The sequence below is a fragment of the Leptosomus discolor genome, chromosome 10 (assembly GCF_034619465.1).
Source record: "Leptosomus discolor isolate bLepDis1 chromosome 10, bLepDis1.hap2, whole genome shotgun sequence".
Classification (NCBI taxonomy): Eukaryota; Metazoa; Chordata; class Aves; order Leptosomiformes; family Leptosomidae; genus Leptosomus; species Leptosomus discolor.
The window spans coordinates 17,472,632-17,491,859 of NC_141400.1; the positions used below are offsets into that span (position 1 = coordinate 17,472,632).

The following is a 19,228-nucleotide window of genomic DNA, read 5'->3' on the forward strand; positions in this document are numbered from 1 at the left end:
GTACCTGGACACAAAATAAATATTCATTTTTTATATTGGAGTGCTCCTCTGTTTCTGTATCTTCCCTCCTCAGGAAAAACTTCACTTGACTAAATCCTCCCAGATTTGTCCTGTTATGTGATACTTCTGGAGGGAGTAATATTTAATTGAGATATAAGTAATTCAGGACACATCAGTAGAATTGTTAAGGTTGAACATTATTGTGAGAGTAAGACATGTGCTCTGACTTCTGAATGCAATTGGAGTGGGATCCAGAAAGAGAAGGTATCATGGGGGAAAATGGCCATGGGGTTTGTAACCAAACATATTTGGGAAGTATGCAGGAAGCATTGCATAAAATCTGATTAGAAAAGACAGCAGAGGAAAAGCATTCAGAAGGGAAATGGGAAGAGTTCAAGGCTAAATTAATATATGCCCAAGTGTATGAGTGGCCATCTGGCAACTCATCCCTAACCTGTACCCTCAGGAGAAAGGAAGCAATGGCTTAGATGCAGAAAAGATGAGCAAAAATAATCAAACACTTAAAAAAAATAGAAGAAGGATAAAGAAAATTAGAAAAGCTCTAGAAAGCTTTGGAAAAGTTTGGGAAGAAGCAATGAAACTGGAGAACAGAAAGGCGATTGTCAAGGGTAAGGGTTGATAAGGTGCTTGTAAGCATGTACCCTTTCACAGGCTTTTGTTCATAAACCTTCAAAAAGCTGTAAGGTCATCTCTCCAGCTGCTGTTGTACGAAAAGAAGATGAAGGAAAAGGTACTGAGCAGTGTGGTTTCCAGGCCTGGATGTGATCCTGGACTGCAGAATCACCAGGAATTCAGACTGTAAAGGGCTCTGTTCTTCATATTTGTGGCAGTCACATGACTCTGTGTGGCTTTGAGCATGAGCTTGAAGTGCTGTAGGGAATGATAGGGGTTTAAGCAGGTGTGGAATATTAAGCATCTCTTCGGTTATGTTGAATGAGAGTCTGAGCAAACATGGAGAAATTGAAACTTTTAGGGTTTTTTTGTAAAGAAATGTCTGAGGTTTGCAGAGGTTCAGTCTGGGACTGTTTGGTGGGAAACAGCAGCAAAACCTCCAAAACATGCACATGCACTTCTATAAGCAGCAAAGAATATACAGCCAGTAGTGTCTCACACAGAGAATAAAGGACAGTCACTGCTGTTAAAATGAGCATCCAAAAACATAGGTGCAATGCTTTCTGCAGCCGTATCTATCAAGATATGTACAGAAATACCACTGTCTATACTATGATCTTGACAAAACTTAGTCATAACTTTAGAAAGAAATGAGTCTGTAACATAAGGAAGGGCATAGGCTATGTTCATTAAAAGAAAGGAATAGAATGTCCATCTTTCCAGTTTAAGTTTCTCTAGCTTTGTAACTTGTAAATATTTTCTCCATATTTATGACTTTCTAATAGGAATGAGGTTCTGTAAGAAAATAAACATTTTTATTTGTATTCCAGAGTTTCTTCGGATTCAAGTGTTAATCATCCATCTTATTAACAAAAGACTTCTTTTTTGACATGTAAGGATCATCTACTTCTAATGGGAAAAAAATTTGCACCATATCTGATTATCATATAAATTGTTCTTGAAATAAAATGGGTTAAAGAAATAGGGACTTGTCAGATCAATCCTATTGCTGGTAGTATCTTAAATCAACCCATCACTTTTGTTCCTCTGCTGCTTCTCTTACCTGAATGCTATCACTTAGTTACAATCAAATTTATCTTTGTGGGGTAGATTGCTGTTAGTCTTAGTAAAGCCCTCTGAAGCAGTTAGGTCAGTAAAAGAAGTAGTTAAAAGAGCAAAGAATGTCACTGAAGTGAATAAAACCATCTTAAAGATAATGGTTCACAGCTAGACAGAGAGTAGTCAAAATGCATTCTGCTTATTATATTTTCTAATATGAGGACACTTTGGCATTTATTTCAGTTTTTTCATACGGAAGGATATTGGATGAGATTGTAGAGCCAACAGGGTTACTATTCATAGATACCCTTGTAAGCTGCCAGTCATCACAACCGGGAGTTCTGGAGAATGGAAAATGCATGAGATGGTAAAAGTAGTATAAAGATGTAAAGCAATATTTTGCCTTTCGTCCCTTGGTCAAAGCTGGTTCAGGTGGTACCATTCCAGAAGCAACTAGAAATACGTGCTATATGTGTTGTAATCATCTCCTCAAATTTTTAAAGGGTATGCAAGGAATGCCTGTGTGCTAATACCTAGTTATAAGTAGTAGGATGTTGGTACAGCTGGTCCTATGCGGGCTTGGTAGGAAATGATACATGCTTTTGGTTGCCCACGTCTTTCACAAGTTGTAAGTGCTGGCTGGCTTCAGCCCTTCCTCCTTCTCCACCTTTCTTGTGTTGGCTTTTCCAAAAGCACAGCGGATTCTCCTGCTCCTTTGCTTGTCCTTTCAAGTCTGGGGAACAGGAGCAGGGAGCAGTGTGAAAAGGGAGAATGATGGAACCTTACCAAGCTTGCTTGTCCTGTTAATGCTTCTGCTTTGCTGTTTATGTTTTATCTGAGATGATGGGTTTGGAAAGTTGGTGCTTAATACATGCGTGTGTTTGAAGAAAGGATCAAGTCAAGGTTATCAGTGACTAAATGAAACAGTAGTCTCTGGACAAAAAGATGCTGTAATGGAAAAGTGTTTATCAATAGAAGCAAAAATTCTTCTGGCAAATCATTGCTGAACTTCCACTTGTGTTCTGGTTTGTTCGGGTTGTGACAGCAGTAAACGGGTTGAACAGCGGAAATGGGTAAAAGAGAGCAGAGAGGACTCTGCTGGGTAACTGGAGAATTAACTACTCTGAAAATTAGTCAGAAGTTTAATACCACGATTTCAATGTCTTTTTGTTCCATTTTGTTTAAGCTTTTCCCCCAAAAAATATTTCTTCAGTCTGTTTTGCTGGCATGCGGATAACTGTCTGAAACATCAGACCTGAGCAAACAAAAGTAGACCTTTACAATCATTTTAAGGCCTTCTCACACAATTCTCTTTCTGCAATATGTCTGGGAATACAACAATATTTGAGGATAAAGAATACTAGGCTCCATAAGAACTCAAAAGCTTTCAAAACTACAAACCTTGAGAGGAATTTCAAGTCTCCATATTTCATTAATTCAGTGTCATGACATAACTAAACAATTTCACAACTTCTAAAATTGCATAATTGTTTCCATATTTTTGTTCCTACAGAGAAATATGTGCTTGCTTGATTTTGGTAGATTGCAACATTTACTACATATTTTGTGTAGTTTTAAAGATATGAGTGAGATGAAGCAAGTAACAAATCAATTCTTTCATACAAGAGTTATTCCTTCCCTCAGTGAGGTAAGGACATTATTGGTACAGTGTACAGCAATACCCATACTCGATGTGCAGGGAAAAAACAACCAAGTATTCTGTAATTATTTAGTCAATAAGACTTTAGTCAGAAGGGTTTTGTATACAATTAGAAATAGATTTCTCAGTACACTGTTTTCATGTGAAACCACTGCAATAGCAAATGCAAAGCTGATCAAGATGAAAGGTAACTTGTAGAAGTTCAGAACCTTGTGATAAATGCCTTCTAAAAGAGACAGGTGTAAGATTTCTTGGTTCTGTGGCCGTGGGTTTCCACTAATTCTGAGATGTGCCTTACCAGGAACCTACAAGAGTAGTTTGACTATTTTTAACGTGCATTGATAATGACAGACTATAGACTTCCTCAGTTCCCTTTTTCCCTCCCACTTTTTCACTTCACATGTTAATCTGACATAATTAATTGCAATTGGGAGTGCTGTCAGTATTTTATCAGCTGCAGATTTATGGAGTGGGCAAGCTGTTGATTATTAAGATTATTAAGAAGGTCTTCCTGATAACTCTGTGTGCTAGATATTGCTGGGGCTTGAGTATCTTTTTTAGGAAAAAAAAAAAAAAAAAAAAAAAAGATAGGCATGCAAATTTAAGTAGTGAATATTTTCCAGTGGAGATAGGATGAAGAAGGATCAGGAGACATAATTGCAGCTGTACAGACACATGGAACAGTAATGCAGTACACTGAATCCACACCTGAATTTTTTTCAGATTATAAATGGGAGAAAGATTACCTATGTTTAGTCAAATCAATAACATGTTTAACCCTAAAATGCATTTTTTCAGATAACCTGGCAATACTGTCTATGAATGAAATAAACAAAAAAATGCTGGTTTTGTCTAATCTCTACTTCCCATCTACCCAATTAAAAAAAAAAAAAGTTAATAAACTGACCTTTTGCAAGTATTCCCAAGTCTTACAAAGGAAACATAAATAAATGCTTTTAATGCAAAAGCCTCTAAACATATTTGATTTTTAATTAGTTTGTTATGGTGACACACAAGTATTGACAGCAGAAAATAAACCCTGAAGAGGGAAGAGCCAGTCAAATATCAAGATACTTGGAGGGCTATTTTTTTTTTGCTTAGAGATAAAATTGTCCAAAAGCAAAATAGAGCAGTTGCTCTTACCCCCAAGCTGTGTTACCTACCTCAAGCAGAGATTTTTGTCTGTACAGAAATATATAATTCCAAGTTTATTTCGATATTGTGAGTATATAGCTGTGGAGTCTCTCTCTCTCTTTTTTTTTTTTTTTTTTTTCTTTTCTTTTTTCTTTTCTTTTCACAGGAAGTCTTTCCCCACAGAATGCTGCACTCCCCTGAGCCTGGTAACATCCACATCCTTTTCATGAGTTTACGCATCTAGACCCTCCTGACTTTCACAGTGAACTCCAAGAAGCCATAAATGGGGGCAAGAACAAAGCAGTCAGTGTATTTTAGAGGGCAGGAGGTATCAGCACAGAAAGGCAGTGTCAAAACAGACTGCAGGTGTTGGTGCCTCCCAAAATAGTTAGAAGTTAATACAATCTCCCCTTTACTCAAGCCATAAAACCTCACAGTAGGAAAAGGCTCACCCTCCTCACAATTGTAAGTACAGCTCAGGCTGGTGAAGGTAACTTAACTGCTCAGAGATGTGGGATGAAAGCTCTGCACCAGCTGCTTTTAAGGGTTTCTGAAAGGCATGGTCTGGGATGCTTTTATAGTACTGTGGCAGAAGCCACACCAAGCTCTCAGTGGTCCCTTGCTAAAATGGTCAGTGTCTGTGCCTATCATTTCCCTCAGGTGTGTCCATCAAATAACATCTTCAGTCGAGTTGATTACACAGATTTTAGACTGAAAGTTAGTCAAAAATCTCCTCTCAATCAATGCCCTCACTTCACCCAGTGCGATGAGGGGATGGGAGAAGGAGAACTTGGGGGCAAATCACCATCCTGCCGTCCTCTCGAGTGCGCTGCTCGGAGAGCCCTGCACTGCCTCCCACCGTCAACCTTCCAAGCAGAGGGTTTCCTCCAGGCATAAACTCCCGGTGGAGTGAACACCAGGTGAGGTGGGCTGGCGTTAGTCGGTAATTGCAGTGGGGTGCGTGATGAGGTGGGCATCGCCGCGTTCAGGTAAGGCGGAGCAGGTGGGCAGGGGAGTTGCACGGGTGGGGAAGGACAGGGAAGGTCATGGGCTTGGAGAGCCCTGTGTGGCTGGAGAGGTGTGGGGGGCGGTGAGAGCATCCGAGGGGGTTCCTGGGAAGAACACCTGCTCTTACTGCTCGGGATAGAGTGCAGAAGGGTGCACCGGCGCTCCCGGGTGCAGTTTTAAATGATTGTTCTGGCGGCTCTCAGCCAAGCAAGAGAGGGGATTGATTGCATTGACTGATTATTTTGCATGTTGGTTTCGTTTCTCCCCTTCATCACACACATACACTCCCCACTTCAGCCACCCCCTAAGAGGCAAGATCGTATAGAGAAGGTAGAAAACGCTCTCAGCCTGGGCGCAGCAGAGAGGGAGAAGCGGCACTAACCACTCCCCGAGGAGGGGCGGCACAGCCGGATGAGGCAGACGTGCGGCTTGTGAGGGGGAGAACCCCCGACGGAGCCCCCCGCCCCTCTGGCCACCCTGCAGGCAGCCCTGCCCCCTCCAGGAAGGCTGTCTCGCCACGCCTGCTCTGGGGCAGCCCCTGGGAGGGAGCCGGGGCACTCTCCCAGCTCCGGCCGAGAAGTGGGAGCGCCGAAAAAAAACAAACCACCAAACCCTATCAAATCCACCCCGACAGGAGGACAACGGCGTGGGAAGAGGGGGAGGGAAAACGAGGAGGACAACGCAACTCACATGCCAACCTCGCAGCGGGCTCTTCCTCCAGGAAGCGAATCCCCGGCGCTCCCGGGGAGCTCTGCCCCGGCGCCGCCGAGGGGATGAGGATGAGGCGCCGCCTCGACCGTGCCGGCGGCGGCTCCAGCCCCGCGGACGGCGCCCGCCCCCACTGAGCGGCGTTTCAGCACCGCGGACAGCGGCGTTTCAGCACCGCGGACAGCGGCCGCGCCATGGCGGGCCGCGCCCGCGCAGCGCCGCGCCGCTCTCCGCGCCTCTAGAGTGAAGCGGACCCGGCCCCGACGCGCACATGTAAGCTGCTGCCCCGGCGGGGAGCGGCGGGCAGCCGCAGGGCTCTGCCTCTGCCAGGGCGGGCACAAAGCGCCCTGGCTCTGACGCCTGTCCCTAGTTCCGCGCTGGAAAGTTTCGTTGGGGTTAGAGATGTCTCGGTGCGAGTGGGTCTCCTACAAGCCAGAGTATATGGGCTGGTGTGAGCGAGGTGGGTGGCTGCGTGTGAAATCGGTTTGGCTTTCTACCCTGAGCATTCATGCAAATGTGCCTGGTCTCAGCGTACTTCGAAGGGTTTGTTGTTCGTTATGGGCTGCATGGTTTGGAGCCACGCTGTTGTCTTCTCTCGTAGCTGGGTGAATGTTTTTAAGGGTTTGTTTTTCCTAGAAGCAGTGTGGCCAAGGCAAAATGAGGAAAAGTGAGAGGTGTAAATACAGGACACTGTATCATTGCTGGTGCAGCTTGCTGGGTCTAGTGGTTGTCAGGGGTCCTTCCCTCCATGTTTTTTCTTGTCTTGAAATAACTGAAGTGAGCAATGAAAAGGGTTCAGAAATACAGAAAAATTAAATACAGCCAAAACTGAGATTACCAGTTCTTTTCAGAGCTTTTTCTTTCTCTTTTTGATAGAACTGTTTGTTGAAAATCAGCGTTACACTGCCCCCTGCTTGCACAATTACAAATATTTTTCGTTGATCTCTTCAGTAGTAAAAATTTATGAATGAACAGATATTCCTCTGTGGTGTTTTCAGTATGACCTGAGCCTGAGTTTTGAAGTGTTTCAACAGCGAGGGTGAGTTATTCCTAGTTCCCAAAGCCAGATTACAAAAAAACAGTAGGATTCATTTTTGTCATGGCAGTTCGTTTGGTGGCCAAACATGTTAATGAATGGACAATGGGAAAGAATGTAGAAATAGTCTTGATTTTGGTATACCTATCCTATATGTGTTCTATGATACTTTTGTAACCATCAGTCGTCTTCACAACTATATATTAAGGGGAAGCAAGGAAGGAAGGAAGGAAAAAAACCCCAGTATGCATAGTATAACACAAGAAGAAATTGAATATGAGAACCTAGATGATTATTTTACTGTCTTTCCTGCTGTAAAAGTCTTGTACTGGTGCATGACATTGCTTTGGAATGGGAACAAAAATGCTGATACTTAGTTTATAAGAAGGGGGAGGGTTAGACAACTGAGAAGCAGTGGATGGGTTTTTCTGAAAGATAGCTGGTAGAAAGCCAAATTCCATTTCCTTTTTTTCAGTCCACAAGGCAGAGCTGCCTCCTTTCTAACAGAGAGCAGGGAGAACATGAAAATTTAGGTGCTGGTAAAGATTTGGTCATTTGTCCTCAATGGTTATTGGCCTCAAACTTATGCTTCATGACAAGTGATGATGAGATTGTTAGTGTGTGTCACTCATCAGCATCCTTTAATGGCCTGGTTTGTCTTCCTGAATGTATCTCATGCTGTCATTTCTTAAAGGGAATTGAAAAGGTGTGGTTTTGCTGACTGCACCCATACTTCCACAAGGAGAGATGCCTCTTCAAAATTTGACCTTGAAATATCATTTTCTTTTATCTTTATGAGAAGTGGGAAGGGTGGAGAGGGGAAATTACTTCCTGCAACGGCTTTGTAGGACTAGTCTGCAAGTGAATGAATATCTGCCTGAACAGAGCTAAAAGACTCTATTAATCGTCCCTAGATATCTATGCCACTTTTCACGTAGGAGAGTGACCACATTGCTAACAGTTTTGAATTAGCGTTTTGGACATCCTAAGATTAAATAAAATGGCATCAAAGCTTTTCAAAGCATAGACAACTTTGGAATAAGCTGCTGTTAATCAAAAGCAACCACTCCAAATGATACTGAGTCTGTATACGTAGTAAGTCAGCAATATATGAAAAAGGATACTTAAATCTTTCATCTTAAAAGGTTATATCTTGACTTAAGGTAAGATTTAGAATACTACTTAAGATATTGGAGAAAAAGAAGGTATGGGAGAGCTCTGGTACTATATGCCTATGCAGCATTTGGAATGCCAGCATAGCCTATTGCATATAGGGTAATAAATGTGTGCAGTTGTGTTCAGTTCGTGTTCCTGAAGTCCAGAGTCTGCTTCAAAATACGTTGCAATTTTTTAAACTAAAAGATTTTTTGTTTTTACTCTGAACAATTTGACTTATTCTTCTAAATGGATTCATTTCTATATCAATTTGTGTCTGCCTGTAGAACAGAATTTCCTGAATTTTTTTCGTGTTCATAGCCTGTCTTGGATGATCAAGTTTCTGTGTGGAAGCACGGGTTAATAGACGAAAATGGTCCATTTGATGTACAAGAGCTGTGTCAATTCCAAAGAGGCCTCAGGGAGTCTGCTGCCTTTATGTGCCCTGATCCTTTTTAGAAATATTGATGCAAGTAGAAAGAAAAATAATAAGTGAAGTGTCACTCTGACAGTTTCTGAGGCTCTGCAGGAAGCAAGGGTAATGCTTCCAAAACAGCTTTCAGGAATTTAAATTTCCTTTTCAACAAGACAGGGTCAACATCTCATCAAAGCCTACTCTGACAGTTGCTTTACCCAGTGTGGGGCATAGTAATGGTTACATATCCTAAGTTTCTCTGTAGTTTCTGGGCAAAGCGGACCATTGAAAGGGCACAGGGAGACTCCCGCCAACCTTTCTGCACTGAGCGAAAGCAAATCCAAAGTTGGCCAGAGACTGTAAGTTCCTAAAGCTGCCTTTGTAAATGCCCTGCTCAAATTTTTAGGCTTTAAGACAAGTAAAGGTTGACATCGCCTGAGAATTCCAGAATTGCCACAGTACCTAATACCCATTGATTTCAATACCTATTCAGACTTCATATGGTTTAAAAACTCAAGCAGATACTGTTCACCCTGTCTTACAAGCTTTTAAAGTTCTGGTTCAATGTCATGTGTAAAAACTCTAATTTAGCCTCTTAAGGCATTTAGGCCTTTGAATATTTTCTCCAAGCCTTAGCTCTAGGTGGTAGCCCTGCCCCTCCATACGTCCCTGTGTGGGAGTAGAGAGGCAGCAGAAGGTCTTGCGTGGCATAGTCTAGAGCATTGTGGAACACAGGATCAAGGACAAAGGACATAAGCTCAATATGAAGCAGCCCAACTTTCTTCCTATGTCTGCTTTGTCCTGCATGTCTGGCACTCAGACCAGCTAGAGAGTGCAGAAAAGGAGAGTTTCAGCTTCAACAGTGTTTTCAGTGACCCCACATCAAGAACAAATCTCACGTTATGCCATGTTCCCTTTTCAGATGTTGAGTGTCTCAGCGCCTAGTACCATTGGTGCCACTTGCAAGGACCAACTCTTAGCCACTTTAATTAGAAACTAAGAGGCTCCCAGAGGAAGGTTTGTTAAGAACTAAACCACCTTTCGAAGCTGCTATTCTTCTCCACCCTCCAGGAGTCCAGACATCTTATGGCTCCCTCAGCTGTGTAAAGCTGGATGCGCTTTGCTGCAAGCAGTACTTAGGCCCTGATATTTTTTGTTTTCTTTTCCCAGACCATTTTCTCTCCAACAACACTGCATACCTTGGCATTTGTTCCTAGAAAAACACAATATTTAATTGCCTGATGAGTTTGATCACTCGCTGTCTCAATAAAATATGCAAATACAGAGTCGTTTCAATGCAAAGCACCTTTAGACAAAAATGGTAAGATAAATGCAATCAAGTTATAATTACTTTTCTTTAAGAGGGCACATTACACACGCTCAGTAAATATGATTAGTTCTAAGCCTGCCTGCACATAACTGAAAAGCAGAATAGAAAAAGGTGCCAAGAACAGTCATGACATTACAGTAGGGTTCAGTTTCCCAGATCTTCAGTCAGCTACTGCATATATTAGTCTTTGCGCTACCACTTCTCTATCACGATTCAGTGCTCAGGTCAAATATAATTATAACTTTCTCTTCAGAACAGGAGTTGATAGCTGAGCATTTCTCATGAAATTATTCAAAGTTAAAAGTACAATTTTTTATTCATCTCTTGTTCTCTGTAAAGATGATAAAGTGCGATAGCTGAGATATCGATCTTCTCTGCTCATGAGCAAGACTGGAGGTCATAACTCATCTGAGGTGAAGCCCTCTGAATTGTGATGCTCTTGCCCTTACCCGCAGGTGGTGGAGATCAACTCTTACTGTAGGGACATCCCTGCAGAACACATGTTGCAAAATAAATGTGGTGAAGTATTTCTCTTTTTGAAGGGCAGGTATGCTTTTCCATTTCCTCTTTTTCTGATGCAATTTCTGTTGTTACAGTGTATGAAACCAGTGTTCTCTCTGACTTGAAGAAAGTGAAATGAAGGTCCTTTTTTTTTGGCATGTTATTACATATACAACAAACTGGAGTGAATTAGCTCTAGGCCAAACTCTAACCTCCTTTCACAGGCAAAAATCTTAGAACTGGGCCAATGGTAATAATTTATGTAGTTTTATGTTTACTTTGGTGTGATTATAAGGTTATCTGTCCTACCTACCTGGGTTCTCCTTTAGAGGTAATAACATGCCAAGAGAGTGAAGTTTTTCTAAGAAAAAAAGAACAAAGTATCAAGATTTATACTTGGACATCAGGCAAAATATCTAATAGATTCCTTACTGCTGGAAATGATTCATATTTCTGAGTTGCTTCCAGTACTGGCCGTTAAATATAACAACAAATATAAGGTTGCCAAGTGTCTTACCATACAAGGTTTTTGAACACCAGAAAAGCCCAGCGGAATTTCTCCAGCTTGAAGCAGCTATTACAATGCGCTGCCCAAAAATATGTAAGCATGTGCAACTCTGTCACACTCATGGGTCATTGCTGAGCTACAGGAGCTGAACTGGTTTCCACTCGATCCCAGCAACAGTCGCTTAAGCCATCACCAGATCATCCTTTCACGTTGCTTAACATTTTAAGAGGTTTGGTTTAACACCCAGGAAATCCCAAGACTGCAAGTGTGTAAAGTGCTGTAAGTCCCTATTTAACAAAGTCGCAGTTCAAAAGTGTTTATTTGTATGTACAGGCCTTGGTTGACTCAGTAAGACTTCAGTGAAGGTTTAAAACTTCAGTGCTGTCCTGAATAGCTAAGGACACGAGCTCCAGTTTAGACAAGCACTTTTGCATATGCTTAAAGACTTCGTTTTATGCATATGTTAGTCCTCTTGGCCTCACTGGGACTGCTTCTGAGATGAAAGCTAATTGCTGGGGACATTGCGTGTGTGTGTGCGCGCGGATGCATACATGTTTGCAAAATGTGGACTCCCCTGAAATCAATGGAACTTGTACTCTTGACTTCAAAGGGGCCTCGATTTTACCCCAGGCATTTTGCTGCTTTAGAGATCTCTGTCTGTCTCCCTGTCAGTGTTAGATATGTTAATGGTCTATTTTTTTAGCTGTTATTGTTTTCTCTTACAGAAAACTTCATGCGATCTTGGGAGTTAATTTACTTAACCATATCTCATTCATTATTCTTATGGCTCTCGCCTCTGTGTACTTCTTCAACTTTCAACCACACTGGAAGGGACTAGGTTTAAGATTCATATAGCACTTTATCTCTCAGTGGTCACAGGATGTTATGTTCAGTTTCTTCCAGCTTTTATTGAGTTGTTACGCTGATGCTTCAAAGCTTAGGGGAAGAGGTTCTTCATTATGAGCCTCTCTTTCTGTCGTGTATGGTCACAAAACTGCTTTCTTAGGATTTGTTTAAATTTTCATGTAGCTGCTAAAAATTTGCTGTAAAATTTGCTTGAAAATCTTCAGTACTAACTTTCTGTTCTAGATCAGTAAAAAAGTGATGAATGATAATGATAGATGCATATGTATATGTTAGCTCCATAAGTACAGCTACCTTGAGAATTTCTGTGTCCTGGCACTTTAAGTATTTTGGGTTTCTGATACCCTTTGTTTTCCCAGGTTTTCGCTTGATTTCTTTACTCTTTTCTTACATATTTTCGAAGGCAATGTATCTGCTCCACTTTGTGCCCTGGCACCTTTCCCTTTCATTGTTCATGACAGCACTTTCAAACTCCAATAGTATTTTTGCAGAGCAACACATGAACTTTTCACTGACTGAAGGTCAAAACTGACTTGGAGAACAGACGGAGTGTGGAAGGATGAATCTTTGCCACCCACTGAGCATTAACACCTGCTTATTTCTTACATCTGCCCACTGCAGCTTAGAGGCTCCTGAAAATTTTACCCAAGTGATTTAGGACTTGTTATTGGACTGAGTGCAAATGCTTTTTGTGAAAGAGGTGTTTTTACGTTTTTACTCAGGCTGCACATTCTCTGTGCACATCCTAAGACAGGAATTAACTCCACGTGCTTAGACTCTAAAAATGGGACTATGATTTTGTTGAGATGCTACTGCAATAAAATTAAAAAAGAAAAGCAACATCGAGACGGCACTGAATGCAAAGTGTGAGTGTTTCAAAAACACAGATAGATTTAGGATTTCAGTTAATTTCATACAACGGTGTGTCTACTGTCCCTTGAACACAGTTGCACAGAGCATGGTTTTCCTTGAGGGGTCCAGAGAAGGTAGAATAAGAATAGTTTGTCTCCATCCCACCAACTCCAAGTGAAGGCATTTCAGCCACAGAATCAGTGGGGAAACCAGTGATGCTTTCTGATTTGCCCTCTGTTTGTGGTCAGACACTTGTGTTCTTGTCTTTCTGCAGCTGCTCTCTGAAAGGTGCTTACCGGGGAGTGATGTGACACTAAATCAGAAGTTATTCATATGTTTTTCAAGACTGGCCCCCAGATTTGGATACTTGTATTTAGAGTAGCTGCCAACTGTATTTCAGTGAGAAAATTAGACAGTCATGCATTAAAGTGCTCTAGATCAGGAAATAAAAATGTTATTATGCAGCATGAAAAAAGCACTGAATGTATAGGTGGTTTGCTTGTACCAGCTGAATCTTAGCAGAAAATGCAATATATTTATCCTTGTTCCTGTGTGTTTAAAATCAGAAGCACGCTTTTTAACTTTATGGAACGTAGCTTATTGACCTGACCCAAGGTCTACTGGCATGGGGAGTCCTGCTAACTTCCTTTAGGGCTCGTGCCCTCAATGAAGAATAATTTGGAGAAATATTACATCGTGCATATCATTCCTAAATACTGTCATGAAGTTCTAAACAGTTAAAATGGAAAACAATGTGTTCATACACTTTTTTTGGCTATGTCTCAGGTTAAGAATGTGCTGCATATCCTTGTTGAAATCCAGATGAGTGTACAAGTCAGGAGAGAACTTGTCTGTTCTTCAGAAAACTATTATTCTTTATTCTACAAGTGTCCTAAATGCTTTTAAACAGCTGGCCCAGATCCTAAAAAGCAGGCAAGATCTGATCATAACGAGACATTTCTAACCTTATTTCAGGCTGTGTGAGATTATGACTCTCAGAGAATATAACCAACCTTCCTTTCCGGTTTTCTGCAGGTTGAGAAACAGCAATTATAAAAACATGCATCGAAGGCACACAACCCTTCGGGAGAAGGGCCGGAGGCAGGCCATCCGGGGCCCAGCCTACATGTTCAATGAGAAAGGCACCAGCCTGACTGCAGAAGAGGAACGCTTTCTTGATTCTGCAGAATATGGCAACATTCCTGTTGTGCGAAAAATGCTGGAGGAATCCAAAACCTTGAACTTTAATTGTGTTGATTATATGGGACAAAACGCCCTTCAGTTAGCTGTAGGGAATGAGCATCTGGAAGTGACAGAGCTCCTCCTCAAAAAGGAGAATCTCGCTCGAGTTGGAGATGCACTTCTGCTAGCCATCAGTAAAGGATACGTGCGCATTGTGGAAGCAATATTGAACCATCCAGCCTTTGCCCAAGGACAGCGTCTCACGCTCAGCCCCCTTGAGCAGGAACTGAGAGACGATGATTTTTATGCCTACGATGAAGATGGAACTCGGTTCTCCCACGACATTACCCCTATCATACTTGCTGCCCACTGCCAGGAGTATGAAATTGTTCACATCTTACTCCTAAAAGGCGCGCGGATTGAAAGGCCACATGACTATTTTTGCAAGTGCAATGAATGTATTGAGAAGCAGAGGAAAGATTCCTTTAGTCACTCCCGATCAAGAATGAACGCTTACAAAGGATTAGCCAGTGCTGCTTACTTGTCTCTTTCCAGTGAAGACCCTGTCCTTACTGCTTTAGAGCTAAGCAATGAATTGGCCAGACTAGCCAACATTGAAACTGAATTTAAGGTAATTTAAATTCACTGTGCCTTTTTCTGGGGCTGAATGTGTTCAGGGTACTCTGTATTTTACATGTTTTGTCAAGTCTTGGTTTGCTGTTTGAAGGGGTGGGGGAGGAAAGAGAAGCTGCAGAAACTGCCAGATGTGTTAACTACCCGTAGGTTCAGAACACTCTGCATTCTCCAGTTAATAAATATTTGGAACTGAATGTTGCATATTATAGCAGAGACATCCTTACTCAGAGTTTTTCTGTTGCACACTGTGGCTGCTTAGAATCTCTAGTTTGCAGCAGGAATAAAAATTAGCTTATTACAAAAATGGAGACTCATTTTTTGTAAGAAAGGTAAGTCTTTTTAATTGAGCAATTTATTTTAGAGGCAGAGCTCTAGAGGTTGGTTTAATGGCTTAAGAATCCAGCACATCTAGTTCTGTTACAATGATAAAAGGTATAAATTAAGAAATTTTTGTTCTCTGTAAAATAATCTAAATTGCACTGCATCTTAATGGTTTGGTACTGCATCTGTATACGATGAATTTCATGAAAAAGCTGGAGAGGAAAGATCAAGAGATTGTTATGAAGTTTATCATCACGCCAAGCGTAACAGTGGAACTTGCAGAACTCTCTGACAAGTTATTCAAGATTTCCATTATCATAATGAGTTTGTAGATGTCCAATGTCATTTGCATTATTTTTCTAAGTCATTTACATGACATAAATATCATTGTCTCCCTTTCTAAAACAAATTAGTCATGAAAAAAATCATTTTCAGTGGCTCAGTCATCAACATAAGACTGTTGTACAGCTACAATCACAACCAGTGATGCTGGGGTAATAAAATCTGTTGTGAGTAAACTGGGGTAGGATGCCTGCCAGGAATCCATTATTTTTAATTTAGAAAACTATTCAAGTGTTAAAGTATTCATTTTGGGATTCGTAGCTGTATGCTCTCCAATTTAAAAGTGAGAAGAAAGCACGTTCTCAGGCTGTTGTTGCCTTTGAAACTCTGTAGTAAGCCTCTAACAGGAAAAAAATACACAAACCACTGAGCTCTTTTTACCCATGAGAATCAGAATTGCAAGGATACAATAATTTAAAAGGGAGAATTTATTTGTAAGGCACTGAGTCCTAGTGAAGCCACCTCATCGGGTTCAGTGAATCTGGCTGCTTGAGTGAGGGTTACTCCAGTGTGAAAGCACTGTGGGATCACACCCACAGTTAAAAACATTACTATCTTATTAATGTTCCAGCTGCTTTTCAGTAGAAAAATATGTATTTTGTGCAGCATGAGCATCCTCAGCGCTGCATGCCTATCAGTTCTGATCAGTCTCTTGCTGCAGAAAATTAAATCTATTTCTACCTGAATCCTTCCTTTTGTTCATAGAGCTGCCAATGTGGCCTGGCAGGTACATGAATCTTCCAGGAGCAAACAAGCAATCAAATGTTAAATAGTCTCAAGTTGGTTATATCTTCCCAGCATTGGCAAATGGATGCGAGTAAATCAATACCAGAAAAAAAACGTTAGAAACCCTTTGCCAAATTACTGTATTTCCAGGAAGGTTTTCCAATTTCATTGCCTTATTGGAAAGTTCTGTGCAGCACACGCCTGTGTATGCTGGTGAAGTACCCGTACCCCTAGTTTACTTCAAAGTTGTCACATTCCTTTAGTGCATTAATGCTTCCAGAAATAAGAAACTTCTCAAGATTATAATGTATTCTCACTGTAGAAAAAAATCAGATGTATGTATTTATGCAAAAATATTTATTCTTATTAACATAATCAGTGTGATGTGGAATAGAGTATTAATAAAACAGTAGGGGTTTTTTCACAGAACACGACATTTTGAGAATTCGTTTCTAGAAAAGAATGAGGTTGCTGAAAATGTATTTAAGAAGACCACAAATGATGAAAATTTATGAAATCAGACAAGCTCCAGAGGACTTTTTTTCTCTACCTAAAGTAACACTTTCCTAGAATTTTAAATATTTATTGCTAAAGTTCTGCAATTACAATTGATGTTCAGCAGATTTATAAAATTATCACTTAGGATTATTTCAGAATAGTTATTTATATGCAATCTTAGCAACACAGTTTTCAGGAGTACAAAAAGTCCTTGAAACAGAAGGACACGAGTAAGATTTTAATAATGTAGGTGGACAAATAGTAATTAAGTAACCTCTGAAGAAACTCCTACCATGAGCTAATTAAAATATAAATGCAGTGCCTTTCACCTGCTGCTTGCTGCCCTAAATTTCTTATGCAATAGCACCATTCAGCACATCAGACTGAGGAGTCAGTACGTGCGCTGTGTTTTTAGAGAACATGAAATTCTTTAGGTGAGTTGCCTCGGTACAGATATGAAAGGTGAAACAGCTGCATGGGCCACTTTAAAGGAGAAAAGCTTCATTAGACTCATAGAATCACAGAACAGTTTCAGTTGGAAGGGACCTTCAAGATCATCGAGTCCAACCGTTGTCCTAGCTCTTCCAACACCACTAAACCATGACCTAAGTACAACATCTACCCGTCTCTTAAACGCCTCCAGGGATGGTGACACCACCACCTCCCTGGGCAGCCTGTTCCAATGCCTGACAACCCTTTCAGTAAAGAAATTCTTTCTGAATTTCTGAATCCAGCCTGAACCTCCCCTGGTGCAGCTTAAGGCCATTTCCCCTTGTTCTATTGCTTGTTATGGGCGAACAGACCGACCCCCGCCTCGCTGCACCTTCCTTTCAGGTAGTTGTAGGGAGCGATAAGGTCTGCCCTCAGCCTCCTCTTCTCCAGGTTAAACAGCCCCAGATCCCTCAGCCATTCCTCATATGAGACATGCTCCAAATCCTTTCCTAGCTTGGTAGCCCGCCTCTGTACCCTCTCCAGCACCTCAGTGTACTTCGTGTAGAGAGGATCCCGAAATAAATCAACACCCACTGGAGCAAGGGCAATACAGACTGGGGGCCTGATTTAGTCCACTGGATTAGACCCGTGGTCTGTATTGCCCTTGGAAAAAGAGGGGGGACCCTTCCTGCCTGTGTGGGCTAGAGGGTTAATAGCAGCCATGCTTCTGCAGACTGTAGGCACAACCGGGTGGGAAACCGAGGGGTTTATTTCAATCAAAAATCAAAAATATAGGACAAAGTTAATGTGCTTTGTGGTTTTCCATGAGGGGTGGAAGACAGCCATTAGAGCAGTGATTAAAATATGAAGCTGTTTTGAGGGAGAAGACATACAATGTCAGCCTAGCAGAGCTAGTGTCCCTCTAGGCCACACAGTGCAGAAGGCTCCCCTCTCGTTCTCCGTCTTTTACTCAAATTGAAAAAAAAATCTGTGTGCACTCCCATTTCTTTCAAATTTGGCAAACCCTGGGCCTGAGTCATAAAGCAAATAACCCTTCTCTCAACTACCAGTGTATTCTCTTTGTTTTGCTCATGTAAGTAAACTTGATGTCATTTCCAGTATGAATAACACAGTCAGGATTTGTCCATATGAACAAGTCACTACCTGTGAGCCAGGCTGATGAGAACTGCTCTCCTCTGTAGTCCAGAGAAATTGATCTTCCCCATGTCACCTTGGTGTGAAACCATATGCAGATGTCTTCACAGCTACCAGCTGTCCACAGCCAGGGGACTTATTTCTAAGACTGGAATATTAAAAGCAGAGTCAACAGAATCATTTTTATACATCCATCAAACCCCTCAAGAGATTACATTTCTAGCAAATAGTCTGCAGGAAATGCCCTTGCAACTGTCTGTAACAGCAGCATTAGGCTCAATATTACTATCCACATCCTGGAAACAGCGAGTGAAACACAGAATAGCTGTTTATGGTTTTTAAAGCTGTGACTGTGCACTCCAGTTTCTGATGAGATCCCACTCTACATCCAGGGTTTTTTTACAGCCTTGCATGCTCTCAAATTAGACTGCATGCTTGTGTGTGTCAGGAGACATCCTTGTGATGAAGACAATCAGCCAATTCATTCCATTTAGCAATCCAGACAAATTCAATTACAGAATCGCAAAGGAGGCTATGAAAATATCTCACCAACCATAAGCAGTAAAGAAGATCTCAGCTCCTGTTGATTAAAATGTTACCAAATGCACGATCAAACCACCACCTGGAAGACATATGGTGCATGGTCTTTGTTTACCAATCCTACCAACATTGTCAGTTCATTTACTACAGCATAACATGTTTTGTTTCTGAATTATATGCCTCTTGCTGTCATTTTTCTTTCAACTGTTGTCCTTTCTCTAAAAAATGTTGGGATCCAAAAGCAGACCCTAGTCTCTTGTGTGCAGACAAACATCATGCCCAGGCTCAGCCTGCTGATGGGCTACAACTGGCTGCTGTGCTATGCTTTGTGAGGAGTGACAGCTTCTGTGGTGGCAAGTCAAGCGTGTAGATGCCTACAGAGATGTGCTTGCTAGGAACTGCTTGTTGTTTCATTGGGGCTGCAAGAATGTAAAACAGCTGAGGCTGAAATCCCTAAATTCTCATGATGCTGAAAGAGTGGCAAAACAGCCCTGGAGACTCTAAGACTTGTATCTGTTAGGGATGAGCTGGCA

General features: G+C 41.5%; 1 protein-coding gene across 1 annotated transcript in view; it reads left to right on the forward strand.

Moving 5' to 3' along the window:
- The first annotated feature begins 13,923 nt into the window (after positions 1-13,923).
- The window catches only part of TRPC7 (transient receptor potential cation channel subfamily C member 7), a 69,603-nt gene continuing 64,298 nt past the window's right edge, over positions 13,924-19,228 (forward strand). The window contains exon 1 of the mRNA XM_086470778.1: positions 13,924-14,676. Within this exon, the coding sequence (XP_086326904.1) occupies positions 13,924-14,676 (753 nt within the window). The remainder of the gene's footprint in view (positions 14,677-19,228) is intronic.